The 17,154-nt window shown below is 39.7% G+C and overlaps 1 protein-coding gene across 1 annotated transcript; it reads right to left on the reverse strand.

The window, feature by feature from the left end:
- Positions 1–5,813: 5,813 nt before the first annotated feature.
- Positions 5,814–8,115, reverse strand: LOC126378431 (uncharacterized). Its single transcript, XM_050026788.1, has one exon. The coding sequence runs from the start codon at positions 7,863–7,865 to the stop codon at positions 6,516–6,518; it is 1,350 nt and encodes a 449-aa protein (XP_049882745.1). The 5' UTR covers positions 7,866–8,115; the 3' UTR covers positions 5,814–6,515.
- Positions 8,116–17,154: the final 9,039 nt, after the last annotated feature.

Genomic DNA, 17,154 nt, shown 5'->3' on the forward strand with positions numbered 1-17,154 from the left:
CCGGTTGAAAGCCCTCAGCGCTGAAGTAACCAACAAACCGTTTTTCACAGAGTGCGCTTACCTAACCTGAAGATTTGACAGGTCCAGTTTTTTACAGAAGCGACTGTTGTCTAACCTTCCAACCCGCGAAGAGAAAAACAGGTTAGGTCACATACCTCCGAAAATTCATTTCTCGGGAATGTGCAACGAACTTGTAATACTGTAAAGGCTAAAAATCCACAAACCATAAACCCGCAATTGGCTACCGCAATTGCTTAATATTTGGATCACATTATGTATAAAATTATGTTGCTACCTATATTACTTCTCTTTATTTTGTTCAGAATAATAACAGGTGGAAGATGTGTTGTGCCTGGGTGTAATAACAAGGGTCGTCATTAATACCCAAAAAAAGACAAAAGATGTCTGTAATTAAAACACATAATAACGAGTTCTTACCGCGTTTAAAGTAGGGATATGAGACTCCCGATATTTCGACACTGTTGCAAATGCCATGATCACGGGATGACTGATGGGATTCGAGTGGAGTAGGTAGATCCATAATTTTCTACGGGCAGACATATGTGTCTACCCTCTTTCTTTGTCGCTGGTTTATGTTTTTGATATCGGAATGTTCGGAACCATCTGAACTAACCAGTTATTATGTGTTTTAATTATGATAATGGCCCCGATTCTTGCAGATACCTCCTAATTTTTTTTTAAGTTATACCCGTCATTTTCTTATCCGCCGAAAAGGAAAGGGACGGATGATTGTCCACAAGTAAATTTTAAAATGAATGAATAACCCGTGCGAACAAAATAGGCATCTCGCTGGTATGCAATCCGTTTGACGTGCTGTCTACTTAACTCCGTCGGGTTATAGGCCGATGTAAAATTTTTAGACGGTTGTTTTAGATTTCTGCTTAAAATTGACGTGTATTCCATAAATTTGAATTTTAGAGAAGTGTGTCAGGATCGAAGCAAATGGAATTCTATAGTCTCTGCTTACCCCGGTGGGAAATAGGCGTGAGTTTATGTATTCCATAAATTTTATACCTGTCGATTACCCGTCCCTTTCTTTTTCAACGGATAAGAAAATGACAGGTGTAACTTAAAATAAAATTAGATGGCGTTTGCACCAATAACCGCGTAAACTTAAAACAATGTAAAAGATGCCTGTTATCCATGAAATTAGAATGTTAAACGAAGGCAAATGTGTACAGCGCCATCTGTATATTTTTGGGGAACGTAGCCTGGAAAGGCCCTCATTGAAAGTAGACAATAAAGTCATTAATTAATATGAAAAACCGCCGCCGTATAGATTACGTTTTAGCACGGCAACTTTCTACGCGATCTACGTGGCTAGTTAGTTATTCACTCGAATCAGTTTTTCTTCAACTTTCCTTTTCTGCTCTCTTCGTTAGCATTTCGTAGATGTATAAGGATTGTATTCATTGATATATACAGGGTGTAAGTGACATCGTAACGAATACTGAGGTGGATGATTCAGACCATGATTCTGAGTTAATATCAAGTGGAATTTTCCGTCGCAAAATTCATGTATTTTTTGTGTTTTTTTTATTATTTTCAATTTTATACTTTTGCCTTTTGGTCCGGGTTCGATTCCCGATGGGGACATTGTCGAAATCACTTCGTGAGACTGTCCTTTGTTTGGTAAGGACTTTTCAGGCTTGAATCACCTGATTGTTCGAAAAAGTAAGATGATTCCGTGCTTCGGAGGGCACGTTAAGCCGTTGGTCCCGGCTATTAGCCGTAAAAACTCCTCTACCGACCCGCAGTGGAGCAGCGTGGTGGAGTATGCTCCATACCCCCTCCGGTTGATTGAGGGGAGGCCTGTGCCCAGCAGTGGGACGTATATAGGCTATTTATTTATGTTATGTTATACTTTTGCGATGGAAAATTCATCTAACATTTAATACTTAAGTCTGCGGTCCCTTGAAATCCCTCATTCAGCGCTTATCGCTATCGACCCACTATGGTCGATTAAATTAATTCTTTCCAATATTTTTCCTTGCCCTGAGCCGAGGTTCGCGCCCAACTGGACACCCAGGTGTTGTCTTAAACGTTGTACCGGGTGAGAGCCTTCAGCGCTTCCCATTTATTCGACCAAGTAGTTATAATGCCGTATGCGGCAAATCTACAATAAGTCACAAAAAAAGAAAACAAAGACAATAACATCACACCTACTGACGCATAATTATATTTAATAACAAAAATGATATCATGAAGTCGTGATGGCCCAGCAAATCGTGACCGACGGAACATGAAGGCCATATAGTGATGATTGCAAGAATTCCTCTCTCTTCATTAAACAGTGACAATACAGGGACGAACAATTATCGAAATTAATAACCTTTGTGATCCCTAGTTTGGTTAGGACATTACAGACTGGGGGGTTAAAATGGCTCCATCAAAGCAAATCATCTAAGAAAGCAATATTGCAATTTGACATTCGCGCATATAAACGTAAGTGCGCAATGCAAACAACTGTCAAATTGCAATATTGCTTTTTTTAGATGAATTGCTTCGATGTGGCCATTTTAGCCCCCCTGATCACCTGATTGTCCGACAGTAAGATGATCCGCACGGAAGGCACGTTAAGCCGTTGGTCCCGGTTATTACTTACTGATGTAAGTACGTAGTCGTTACATGAGTCACGTCAAGGGCCTATGGCGGCTCAGTAATAACCCTGATACCAGGGTTGGTTGGTAATCCACCTAACAATACACACGATAGAAGATGAATAATAATATACAACATTTATATATTCCATAATATTTACCTACCATTCATTGGTTTTTTTATTTTGTAACTGTCAGTACTATTCAGAGGCGGAGGAGAGGTGTCCTAGTACGGCTTTCACTCTGAGGGGCACCGTAAGCGCACGACTCTTTCTCGCCTCGACATGCGTCACCCGTCACTCTCTCACAGTACTGCACAGAAAGAGACAGATGATCTCAATCGCGGCGAGAAAGAGTCGCCTGCTTACGGTGCTAGGCCCGCTGGGCGCCATCCCACTCGCGTCAGACAGAGTACTGCCGAGCAGAAAAGGCAAGAGGAAAATTCTACTTGATATTAACTCAGAATCATGGTCTGAATCATCCCCCTCAGTATTCGTTACGATGTTACTAACACTGTATAAAAAAAAAAAATCATAAATAAATCACAATTGCCCCGATTCCTGCAGACACCTCCTAATTTTACTTAAAGTTATAGCTGTAATTTTCTTATCCGCCGAAAAGGAAAGGGACGGATGATTGATAGCTCTTAATTTTAGGAAGAATGAGTAAATGAATGAATAACCCGAGTGAATCAGAAAGGTATCTCGCTGATATGCAAACAGTTTGACGTGTGCTGTCAATATAATTCTGGCGGTAATGTAAATTTTTTAGACGGTTGTTTTAGATTTGTGTTAAAATTGACGTGTGTTCCATTATATTTTATGCTTGTCGATTACCCGTCCCTTTCCCTTTCGGCGGATAAGAAAAAGACAGATATAACTTAAAATGAAATTAGATGGTGTTTACAGGACACCATTGTCCGCCGTTGTAAATTGATACTGTATTGATTTGTTATGTTATATTGTATTATCATTCACATATCGAATATGAAGCGGGGTATCCGTGTATAAATAACATTCATGAGAATTCATAATGATTTATTAAATTCCTCGTGTTAAAATACATCGTTTCTGACATAATGAGATCTTAATATACATATAACTACAGCAATTTTACATAATAATTGTTAAAAGTTCAAGAACCGAACTCCCAGCCTTGGCCAAGAACAAATGATTACGAAAACCGACAGTTTTTTTACGATTTATTGTAGATTTTGGTTGTGTCTTATAGGGAAGTCAAGGAATTGGCCTTTGATAGACTGGAATGGAAAATGCTACACCGACAAGAGCGTGGCTCTTAAATTGATGATGATGATTGTAGATTTGTCGGAAATGGCATTAACACTTGGCCGGACAAATGGGGAGTAAAAACTCGGTAAAAAAAGACATTCGAGAGTGGTAAAAACGTAAAAACGTATTGGATTGATATGTATGGGATTGACATGAGGTGACATCAGTTTACGGCAATCCCATACTTTTTTATCACTGTCATTATTGCCTTTTTTAAAAAACCGGACCTGTCAAATCTTCAGGTTAGGTAAGCGGACCCTGTGAAAACGGGATAATGCTAGGGGGATGATGATTGTCGCTTTTCGTAACCGTTTGCTACTTGGCTAAGACCCCTGGTGTCAATGTCTGTCATCAGTTTGATTTTTCATTCTGATGTGTGATTTTCTCCAACAAAATCTCGAATTTCATTCTGGTTAAAAATTGAGACCATACAATTGGACCTGCCGGGTCTGCTTGACAACCGCAACCGCGATATAAAGCGCGCCACGCGCGGCGCGGTTGTCATACAGACCCAGCTGGATTGAAACGAGCTTGTCTATTGCGAGGTTTTGCTAGCAAAAATTACATTCGAATGTGATTTTTCAAAATGGCGCTTACGTAGTTTCACTATAAAGTGACGATATGAGATAGACATATCACTTTGTGTCAATGCCATACATTTTTATCACTTTCAGTGTCGCTTTTTGTAATCCTTTGCAACTTTAATTAAAATCATCAAAATCGGATCTATCCCTGGCAAATTAGAAGTTAGTTAGGGAGCTCGGGCTTTAATGACTCTATTGTAAGGCTCTAGACAGACGGATCGCATTTCAACTGCAATCCGACTGCCAAATTGCAGTTCCGATGCAGTTTGAATGCAGTTGACACGACTACAATAGAAATGCAAACCAAACGGGCAGTCCGATTGCAGTCGGCGTGCAGTTGTGTGAACTCTCGGTTGGATTGCAGTTGAAATGCGGTCCGTCTGTCTAGAGCCTTCGAGCACACCCCGGACACTTCATACAGACAACCTCGTTTTACACAGACACCACACGTTGACATTATCGTACACGCGCATCTGTGTGTGTGACGTCTGACACCATACGATTCAAGTCTAAACTATGTTCGATTAGCGGAGAGTTGCCGCTATACGTAGTATTATTCGTTATTCTATGGTTGCGGGCAGGATTTTTGACATCCGCGAACGTAGATGCAGATTCGGATTTGTTACGCCTAAGGCCCTGCGCAGACGACAGACTATCCGTGACGCACTTTTTAGTCTGTGAAAATATAACCTATGCCTATGCAGTAACGCACACGACGCGCAAAAAGTCCGGCGCGTTACTGCATATAATTGCATAGGTTATATTTTCACAGACTAAAAAGTGCGTCACGGATAGTCTGTCGTCTGCGCAGGGCCTAAATCTGAGTTTTAGTGTTTTTTTGCACTGACACCCGTATTCTAAGATACACGACTCTTCGTCCATTCGACTCGGCCTCAACTGAGCATTTTGGTATTTTAAGATGACATTTACGTCCTCGACTTGAGGACTTTACTGGACTTTACTTACTGGAGTCGAGCATATCGTACTGCCAACATAATAATACTAAATTAATTACGTCATTTCTTGGTGGATTAAACTCGAGTTAAGGCTGAGGCGCCATCTAAGAATACCAATTCTGAGCTGAGTTTGACGATGACCTCGGTGACTGAGGTCGTGTGTAAAGCTATAGAAAAAGGAATTATACTACGTATTGGTGAAATTCAGATTTTGACGTAACAATTTCGCGTACCATTGATGTTTTCAGTGTCAACCAAGCGTGTTTTTTTTTTGACGACAATCTTTATTTTGTTATCATGATCAATTTAAGGGCCACGCTCTTGTCAGTGTAGCATTTTCCATTCCAGTATATCAAAGGCCAATAAATAAAAGTTGTTTATTTTGTAATAAACATATTATCTACGTACAAAATTTACATTACAAGATTTTCTTCCTTTTATGTGGACAGGCCTGCTTCTGTCAGCTAGCTCATAAAACACTGTTTCTGTGATAAAGGCACATAAACTCTTTATTTTTCACTTTCCTTCCACCGGCTAATTGGAATACCATTGTATTTAAGTCTATAAATTATGTAATACAAACTGGATTTAAAAAAAAGAAGAAAGGAAAATATGAAACAGTAGGACTAGGGCCCTGTGCTGGGAGGTTTTCTGGCCACGTCTTTCCCTCAGCGTTACAGATTCCGATGTGGTAGTAGTTTTACAGCTAGTTACATAATATTTATGTTGTAATTAATTTTTTTTGACGTTCAAAAAGCGCTAACTTTGTAAGCCAATTTTGAAAAATAAATATTTTTGTTTTTTTTTTATGAAAACTAACTTGCACTACACATATAGGTATTACAATTTACATTCTAAAGTCATACTTGCGATTTTATTTCTTTTTTATCAAGCTTGATCAAGGTAATCAAGACGTCGAATAAAGATAAAAAAAATGTTACATAAGTAATTAGGTATATATACCATGCAACCACACAAAACATACCATAAACATTTTTTCTTAAATTATGAACACTGCACTTAACCATTTTTTAAATTTATACCTCTAAATAAGTATTTCACAACCTAATCACTTGGCTTATCTTTTTCTTCATGAGTGTCGTCAATTTTTTCTTCTTCTTTCTTAAAATTAAAAATCTTTTCGAAATTAATATTATTCTGGTTATAAATTGTGTGATCCGGGGTGTCACCCCAACTTACAGGGGTCACTCTATTGTCTTTATTGTCATTTTCTATCGTGACTTCAACGTTCGTCACCTCAGGGATAGCATTAAGTACGGACTCTGAGTGCTCGCTGGGAGTTATCATCTCAGAGTTATTCGCCTGAGAAGCGCATCTGTTGAGGAAATTCATCATTCTTTCTTTGTAAAACTCTGAGCTTGTCTCAGTGTTCTTCGCTTTGTTATTCTGGTTTTTCAAGTAGAATCCATTGTCACTTTGAGCTAGGAATATCCTCTTTATTTTCGTGCTGGGATAGTGGTCTATCAAATCAGGTTTTGGCGGTATGAGTTTAGCGTTTCTCGGCAGCTTGTTCGTGTTACCTTTAATCGTTGTCACAACTGATATGCAATTCCCTCTTCTATCGTTATCTTCCTTATAATTATTCCTCATTCCTTTATATGAGATTTTTACGCTTAAAATCGACCATAGCAGTTCAAGAAACGAAGCAATGAGTATGTTTATAGATAGAACGCGTTTTGTAAACAAATGCGAGTGGTCATCTTCGTTTTCGTTGGAAGAAGTCTTAACAACAATATGAGATTCGTTTTTGTGAACGACATCACTCTGTTTCACTACAAAATAGTCTTTAAAAGGCACTTTGTCTTTGTAAAACTCTGAAATGTCATCTTCTGTCATAGCAAACCATGTTGCTATCATTATGAAGGATGTGAGGGCAAATAATGTTGATAAAACCGACATACAGAACAACCACGTTATGTTTCTGTCGATATACCATCTTGCTGAAGCCATAATTGATGCTATGCCGGCGGCTAAAGCGAAAACTGTTAGCAAAGTCGGTGCTAAAACTAGAATGTAGTTGTTATCTCTTTTATCAACATTTATATCTTCTTCAGCTTTCTCTTTACTCTCTTCATCGTTCCGCTCTGTAGTAATACCATCCGTCGTAGATTCAATGTAATCAGCAGATCTTTCTTCATCATAATTATTAGTCAAATTAAATGCTAGTTCGTGTCTATCAACGACTGTTTCTTCAGTGTCATTTAAAGTTAGCCGCTTTATATCCGAAGTAGGGTTGACCAAAGCTAGGCAAGCTAGGAGAAATGACGTCGCGGCCAATGCAATGTGCACCCAGGCCAGTCCTGATACGGTTGAAGCTGAGTACCTTCTCTCCGAAGGGTACAGATTCCTCGTGTCAGGCTTCGTCTTAACCTTTATCGTGTAAACATCCTCCATGTTTATTTCACTGTAATTCACTTCAATTATCCGGCCGTTATAATCGACAATACATCACTAAACTCGTCATTGTCCTTGCGATTTCACTTTGAACACAGATAACAGTCTAAATACACTTTAAATCTCACTTGTAGCTAAATTCACTTTGGAATTTTGGGAGAAATTCGATATAAACGGTTTTAACGGTAATTTGATTAAAAACAAAAGGTTTTAAATGTGGAACTGTGGCGGACGCGGCGCATGCGCCTGGCGGTTGGGAGTCGACTGAAGTTGGCCGCAGGTTGTCGAGCTAACGGGACGTATTCGATGAGGCTGTTGCGATTCCAAAGCGATTATTTTACTAATGGTTTTTCGGTTGCGTTCGGCTGTCAACCCTTAATGAATTTAAAACGGATTTAGGTGAGGAAAAAAGAAAACGGCTCCGGAGTTCTCTGTAAAAACAAAGAAATTGACACGGGTCAGCAGGCAGAGCAATAGACAAAAAAAAATACACGGTCGAATTGAGAACCTCCTCCTTTTTTGAAGTCGGTAAAAATAGTCTTAACATTTTTCCTTTGTATATTTACTTTTTTTATAGAAATGTTACCATCACTAACTAGAACCTTAAGCAACAAAGCGTAGTAGGGCGGGTGGTTCTAGAACACCGTTTGTCAATTTAATTATTGTCATCACATTCCTAATTTATATATCATGAAATGATCGAACACAAAGTGAAATGATCAATTCTAAGATCTGGTGACATGTGTAATAACTGTGAGAGCCTTCAGCCCTCCTCATTTATCCGGCCAAGTAGTTAATGCCATCTGCGGCAAATCTACAATAAGTCACGTCAAAAAAAAGTGTATTAACTAATAACTAAATCTAGGAACCTAACAGCCAAATCTGATAACGGCTTGACCAGAATACGCCCGCCATTTTGGAATGTGGTGGGGTAACATTGTATAGAGCTGAGAACGCCGAGATATAGTGTTCGCTGCGCGTAGGCATAAACTATTATATTTTGTTGTGCTTCGTTGGTTGGAACCGTTGGGCAATATCTGGCGGTTCATGACCTCGGTCACTCACTCAAATCACTTTGTCATCCCTAGTATGGTTAGGACATTACATGCTGATCACCTGGATGTCCGAAAGTAAGATGATCCGTGGTCCCGTTGGTCCCGGTTACTGCTTACTGGTGCAAGTAAGTAGTCGTTACATGAGTCATGTCAGAAGCCTTTGGCGGTACAATAGTAATCCTGACACAAGGGTTGATGGGGTTGGTAATCCACCTCACAACCCACACGATAGAAGAGAGATGACTTCGGTGCTTTGGAGCTCCGGCAAAGTAGTTAATGCCAAAATCTACAATAAGTCAGGTCAAAAAAAGAGTACGTTAAATACGTACAGTATAAGATCCGACGGCCTCCGTGGTCCATTGGTTTGAGCGTTGGACTCACGATCTGAAAGGTCCCGGGTTCAAATCCCAATGGGGACATATCACGAAAATCACTTTGTGATCCCTAGTTTGGTTAGGACATTACAGGCTGATCACCTGATTGTCCGAAAGAAAAATGATCCGTGTTGCGGAAAGCATGTTAAGCCGTTGGTCCCGGTTACTACTTACTGACGTAAGTAGTCGTTACATGAGTCATGTCAGGGGCCTTTGGTGGCTCAGTAGTAACCCTGACACCAGGGTTGATGAGGTTGGACACCTCACAACCCACGCGAGAGAAGAAGTCATAGATCAAGTAGGTTTTGAAGTCTAGTGTTATGTGAAGATGTAGCCTAAGGTGATACACGACTACCAAGTAATGTTTTTAGATTATTTTAGATTCGCCGCATATGGCGGTAACTACTTGGCCGGACAAATGCACTGGCTGGCACTTGGCACAAAAAGATAACAGGCCTGAATTGCGTACCTATCTCTCTCTCTATTTAAGAGTTGCGCTCTTGTCGGTGGAGTAATCAAGTATTCCCATGCTGCACTATCCCGCTATATTACATAATATTCAATATCTCCTATACTTAAAGGTTGCCTGGAAGAGATTGCTACTTAGCAATAAGGCTGCCTATTGTACTAATTCTATTTCTCTTTTGTTTTGTATTTTGTTTTTTTCCTGTTTGTGCAATAAAGTATTTGTTATGTTATGTAATCGCCATTCCTCTCATCTTCCCGCCAAAACCTTCCCATCTCGATACGACACGACCTGCACCTTCTCTATTATTTGTTTCATAAATGTTCTCCTAGGTCTACCTATACAAAAGGCATTTAATTTTAAACATTTACATAGGTACCTATAGTTAAATTAACCCGTGCTTTTTTATATGTATACGTAGATAAACCGTTAGTTATTGTCATCAATTCGTCATAAGATTTAACTTTAACTTTACTGTTAACTCGGTCAAATCTTGACCTCAAAGAGCACGTTAAGTAATATCATTTTTTTACACTGATGATCTGATTTTAGTAAGGTTGGGTTAGGTTACGTTGAATTAATGTGATCATTCAATATTACAACACTCTTTGCTGTAGATACAATAAAATACAATGCGCTCACAACTTTGGGGTACTCAGAGGTACCTACTTCAGGGCCCCGATACCGACCCCGCCGGCGTGGTCGACGATTTCCCTCATTCAGCGCTTATCGCTATCGACCCATTAGGGTCGATTAATTCTTTCAATTATTTTTCCTCTCAGACGACGCCCTGAGCCAAGGTTCGCGCCTTGACTGGGCACCCTCAGGCCTGTTGTCTTAAACGTTGTACCGGGTGAGAGCCTTCAGCGCTCCCCATTTGTCCGGCCAAGTAGTTAATGCCATCTGCGGCAAATCTACAAAAAGTCACGTCAAAAAAAAATAAACAGGTACCAACATAAATATTATAATTATAAACAAAAAAAATATCGTGTAATGGCACTGGGACATAACACACCTGCTAGTGTTGCTCGATAATCGACTGTATTTCGATTAATAATCGATTTAATTGATAGTATTAAAGATTACATCTAACAAATATTATAATCGATTATATTGATAGTATTGCAATAATCGATAGTGCCGACTTAATCGATTATATCGACTAAATACCCACAATTTATCGTGCTTTTTTAAATAATATTTTTGACTACCATATCCCCTGATGGTAAAGTGACGACGATGTGGTTAAGGGTGGATCATGCTTACCTAGAGCAACTGCCTATTAACTCTAGCCTTGAAGATTCCCAGATTATAAAGAGCTGGAAAATATGACGACGGCAAAAGTTCCTTCGCTGCTCTGCAAGCATTGTTTATCTTTGTTTTTGGGTATAAATGATGACCCTTGTTATTACACCCAGGCACAATACATCTTCCACCTACTGGTACACTCACGAGCATTAATATGTATACACTTTGGTACCATGTCACATTAACTTTTTTGACAAATTGAACTTTTAGTCTCACTAAATGTCAAATATAACAGAGTCCCAAAGTGGGTACATTATATTGCTCATGACTGTACATAGGTACCCAGTAGGTACTTAGCGGGTACATAAGTACCCAGTACGATAAGTACTTATAGGATAGAATGTTCTGGAAGCATACTTTTGTTTCACTCGGTACTTACATGAAAGGACCAAGGTCGAAACAGAATAAGGTATTATTATTCATCTGACCGCATCTTCTTAGGTTTACCTTGTCTTAGGACGACCTAGGTGAGCCTAGATCTTGCTAGACCGGTTTTAGTACTAGGTAATAAATAGGTAAGGTAATATGTAGGTGGTCCAGTGTTTGAGTGTTGGCCTAAACGAAAGTCCCAGATTCGAATTTCGAATCCCGGTGGGGAAATATCCCTGGTTTGGCTTGGACATTGCAGGCTGATCACCCGATTGTGAAGTGAAGACTATAGAATCAAAATCTATTCAAGTCTTTTGAGGAGCTCGGTGGCGCAGCGGTAAACGCGCTCGGTCTGCGATTGTTGAAGTTAAGCAACTTTCGCAAAGGCCGGTCATAGGACGGGTGACCACAAAAAAAAATTTTCATCTCGAGCTCCTCCGTGCTTTGGAAGGCACGTTAAGCCGTTGGTCCCAGCTGCATTAGCAGTCGTTAATAACCGTCAATCCTCACTAGGCCCGCGTGATGGTTTAAGGCCCGATCTCACTATCCATCCATAGGGAGTGCCCCAGCAGTTGGGACGTTAATGGGCTGATGATGATGATTCAAGTCTATTTAAAACACTCACCCGATGGAGAATTAAAACACTACACTGTGGGTGAAGTATGGACGTGCGCATAAGACTTGCACATGGTGTTCATTGACTTGAAGAAGGCGTATGATCGCGTACCCCGAGAGGTTCGGTAGTGGCTGAAGAAAAAAGAATGCCAGAGAAGTACATTTGGTTTCTTACCATAATCTACATAGAATAGAATAATTTATTTGCCAGAAAATAGTATTTACAGATGTTATTGTATACAGTAGTCCGTGTTTTCAGCTTACGAGTAAGCATGCAAATTTATGCTGTTGTGCTACACATGCATCTACAATTACATAAGAATCAATCATATAAAATAATAATAAAACTCTTATTAACAATGTCAAAGTTTAGTTTTTATAATCTAGAAATTCATTAATACTATAAAAGCAATGTTGTGGCAACCATTTTGTCAAATTAACTTTAAAAGCAGCTTTGGTCATATTTTTAAATGCGGTGGGAAGTTTAGTATTTATATAACTATACACATATAAGATATATTCCTATTATAAATACAATAATAATCACATGTAGGAAAGTGAGAATACTATGGAAGGATAATGAATGGGAATTTGATTATTTATGGTATGAAAGGAGGATGGTTATTGAATGGGACGTAAGGCAGTTTTAAAAAGTAAGAAAGATAGTCTATGGTGGGATGTCGGTCAGGGTTAGAGGATAAGGGAAGACGTTTTTTTGTTTTGTTAAAATTAATTAAAATAGGAGTAAAGATATTAAGAGTAAAATCTTATCTTATCTTATTTAGCCTATACGATCCCACTGCTGGGCAAAGGCCTCCCCTTGATTTTTCCACTCCTCTCGACTTTGCGCGACGTAAGCTCGTCGACATGTGTATCCTGCCGATCCTAACCTACGGTGCCCAAACATGGTCACTGACAGCATCTCAAAAGTCCAAGCTCAAGGTCTGCCAAAGAGCAATGGAACGCAGTATCCTAGGCGTTAAACGAATCGACCGTGTCCGAAACACTACACTGCGCTCCAAAACGCGTATCACTGATGTAGGGAAAAAGTCCGCCAGACTGAAGTGGGACTGGGCCGGACACGTCTGTCGGATGCATCCGGAGCGGTGGGCACGAGTCGTTACCCACTGGATACCTCAGGGCGGGCTTAGAAGTCGAGGCAGACCGCGTAAAAGATGGTGTGACGACCTCAATGCTTATCGCAAGGATTGGCCGGAGAGTAAAATATCCCGTTTTATTTCTATATCCCACATACATGTGTAATTGCAATAAACGTTTGTTTTGAAGCAACTTATTCTTAGTCGTGGCTTTGAAAAAATTACCCGGCGGTGCCGGGTATTCGGCGCATTACCCGGTACCCGGCCGGATCCTTAAACAATTGCCAGAAACCGGGTACCCGTCCCATTTCTAGTTATTTCTATTGAGAAAATATCTCCCACCCAACCTGAGAGAATGGACCACTTGTAAAGTTATCGAAGGGCACGTAAAATAAACAAATAATAGTATTTTATGCAACAGTTGTATAAGAAGGGTCAAAAAATGCGAGTGGCGTGAGTTGCGATGTGAGCCTTGGCGAACATCGCAATAAGAGACGCCACGAGCATTTTTTGACCTAGTTATACAACGTTGCATACAATACTTTTTCTACGACGACGTAATTTTAAATGAAACAAAAATTATACAAAGAAAAATTTTATTTATAAAAATGAAGATGTAAATTTTGAATGGTATTGTGTGATATGGTAATATTGGGTACATTGGTAGGTTTTACTGCAGTGTTGATATGTAGATCGGTATTTTGTCCAATTTATTTTCCAACGCGCGGGAAAATGGCGGCAAATGTATACTTTTTTTTATAGTATATCTATGGCACCAAACAAAGTAAAGGTGCCAGTTTCCAGGTCAAAAAAAAAAAAACAACAATGCTTTTTTGGCGACATTATAGTACAGTTACACTTTGTAAACAATGCTTTTATAGGCCATAGAGCGTACACTTTTTCAAAGAGTTTAATTATGTATGTACTTATATTAGACTTTTTGGTTATTTAAATGCCAGATTAAAGTAGAGGAGTAGAAAAAAATAATAAAATAGTTACTTAGCAAATATTTGGAAACTATTGCAAACATCGGCACGTGCTAAAGTCACGACGGATTAGCTTATCTGGAAGAAATTACTCTAGCATTGCGATAAAAAAATGGTCAAGTGCGAGTAGGGCTAAAGCGCTGATGGTCCCGTAGCGTAGGTACTCGTAACACCCGCTTAGCTCGGCGCCCGATAGGAGTTTTTGCGGGGCGAAGAGGTACCGTTGTATATATTCGTCATATTTTGTAATATAATAAACAGCCTCCGTAGTCTAGACCGGGTGAGAGTCCTCAGTGCGCCCTATTTGTCCGGCCAAGTAGTTAATGCCAACTGAGCAAGTCTACAATAAGACAAAAAACTGACTGCATAGTATTTTGTTTTTTTTTTTCATAAATGTACAGTCAAATAATACAGCATAATATCTACAATAAGTCACGGAAAAATATATATAAGTAAGTAAATAATGTTGGTGGTAAATATTTTAATTTCATTTGTTGTTTTATTGACATTTTCGTCCCGCAACTGAATACGGATCTCTAAAAATAAAGGGTGACAAAATGTCGAGTTTTGCGACTTAATTCAATTGTATAGTGTTGTAACCGTCGATTGTTTATGATTTGAACATTTGCATCACAATGGCCGCGGAGTGAACTCATTCGAGTTACTATAGTTTATCGCTTCGGCTAGTCTATTCCCAATATTCCGGTCAAGTGTAGAAAGAAAAAAGAATTGATTTTTTATAGTCATGTGGTTTCTCATTTCGTGGGGAGGGCCGGTTTGAACCCTGGACCCTGGTACCGAACTTGCACCAATGATTTATTAATTTATCTTAAGACCAATTTTCACTAAAACAGTTGGTTCGAAGTTTTAATCTCGAGCTCCTCCGTTCAGTTGGGCGTGAACCTCGGTTCAGGGCGCTGTCTCAGAGACGAACGTCAGTCATAGAATAACGAATAATACTACGTATAGAACGGCAACTCTCCCCTCCCCACCACCGGCTGAGCTAGGTTTACCTCACCCCCCCTCGGTCTTACTTTAGTCTTCAATCGTATGGGCGTCAGACGTCACACACATAAGATACGCGTGTACGATAATGTCAATGTGTAAAACGCGTTTTGAATTGTAGGCTTGCTGGAGTTATAAACACATGACAATTGTAGCTAAATAATTCCATAGCCTATTCGTTTCTAAATACAGTTCTAATTTCTATGCTCCATTGAAATAGCCATGGTACCTTGCTATGGTTGTTAGAATGAAAATACAAATTTCTTGGCCAAATCCGTTTTAAAAAAATAGGTTGGAAAATTCTGTACTAGGGCAGCGTGGTGGAGTACGCTTCATACCATTTCCGGTTGATTGAGGGGTTGCCTGTGCCCAGCAGTGGGGCGTATATACGTAAGTTGTTTTTTCTTATGTGTGTGTAGGTTGAAAAATGCATTTCGGAGGTATGTGACCTAACCTGTATTGGGCTGGATTTCCCTTCGCGTTTATGTTGCTTCTATGATCCATGAAAACCGGACCTGTCAAGTCTTCCGGTTAGGCTTATGTGTTGATTTATGTTTTAAAAGAATTATTGTTATTTAATTGATGCATGTTGTGTTTATATGAATTTCTATGATTGTAATTGTATTGTATTAAGCATTATCGAATTGGGCCTGGCCTGTAATGATAATGTGATTAGATATATAAATAAATAAATATGTAAATAATAAATAACATATAAGACTATATTCCAATTGGGGTAGTCAGGGACACATCTATCGCAAGATGAACTAAGTACCCACGCATCACCGAGCTTTCTGTTAGACCAACGTGATAGGTGGTGATTCGTATCGCCGTATATAATGGTCAAGCCAACTGTGTTAGTGAAAACTGCACTCTTCATCTTCTATCGTGTGGGTTATGAGGCGTACAACCTCATCAACGCTGGTGTCAGAGTTATTATTGAGCCGCCAAAGACCCCTAGACGGCGTTAACTACTTGGCCAGACAAAGGGGAGCGCTTAAGGCTCTCACCCGGTACAAAATTTAAGACAACAGGCCTGAGGGTGCCCAGTTGGGCGCGAACCTCGGCTCAGGGCGTCGCACAGTGATCGAGTTGAACAAGCTAGCTGGACAAAATTATTAGTTTTTTTAAATTATTTTCAATTCTATACTTTTGCGATGGAAGATTCCACTTGATATTAACTCAGAATAATCAGATGAATCATCCCTCTCAGTATTCGTTACGATGACACTTACACCCCGTACAAGTACATACGGTAGCCATATAAGTAGGTATGGGTGTTAGTGACACCGTAACGAATACTGAGGAGGATGGTTCAGACCATGATTTTGAGTTGATATCAAGTGGAATTTCGTGTCAAAAAATTCATGAAAATTTTTCTTTTCTTTTTAATTATTTTCCAATCCATACTTTTGCGACGGAAATTTCTACTTGATATCAACTCAGAATCATGGCCTGAACCACCCCTCAAAGTTTTCGTTACGATGTCACTAACACCCTGTATGTATATTTTTTTATGCAATTTAGACTAATTCTTTGCGTGGTCTGAGAGGAAGTGAAGTGTTTGGTGTCGCGATCACATTGACCGCCTCTAGCTAGACTTAATCGGGTCGTCGGGGCATGACTGACGTAACGCCTACGTACTTACATAAGTAAGCAGTAACCGGGACCAATGGCTTAACGTGCCTTCCGAAGCACGGATCATCTTCCTTTCGGACAAACGGTTGATCAGACTGCAATGTAATCGGCCGCCGGCGTCAGTGTTTCCTGTATCTTATAACCTGGGGTCCTTTAAATCACGGGTGAATAGGCATTTTCTGAGTAAGCTCGTTCCAACGTCGATCTCTTCCTCGTGGAAGAACGAAGTCAAGAGCAAACCCATCTTAATTAAAAAAAAAATGTCCTAACTAAACCAGGGCGTGGGTACTCGGTTCATCTTGCAGTGGATGCACCTCTGACTACCCCGATTGGGATATAGTCGTGAGTCGTGTTGTTGATGTAATCTGTGGTCATA

This window comes from Pectinophora gossypiella, chromosome 26, assembly GCF_024362695.1.
Source record: "Pectinophora gossypiella chromosome 26, ilPecGoss1.1, whole genome shotgun sequence".
Lineage (NCBI taxonomy): Eukaryota > Metazoa > Arthropoda > Insecta > Lepidoptera > Gelechiidae > Pectinophora > Pectinophora gossypiella.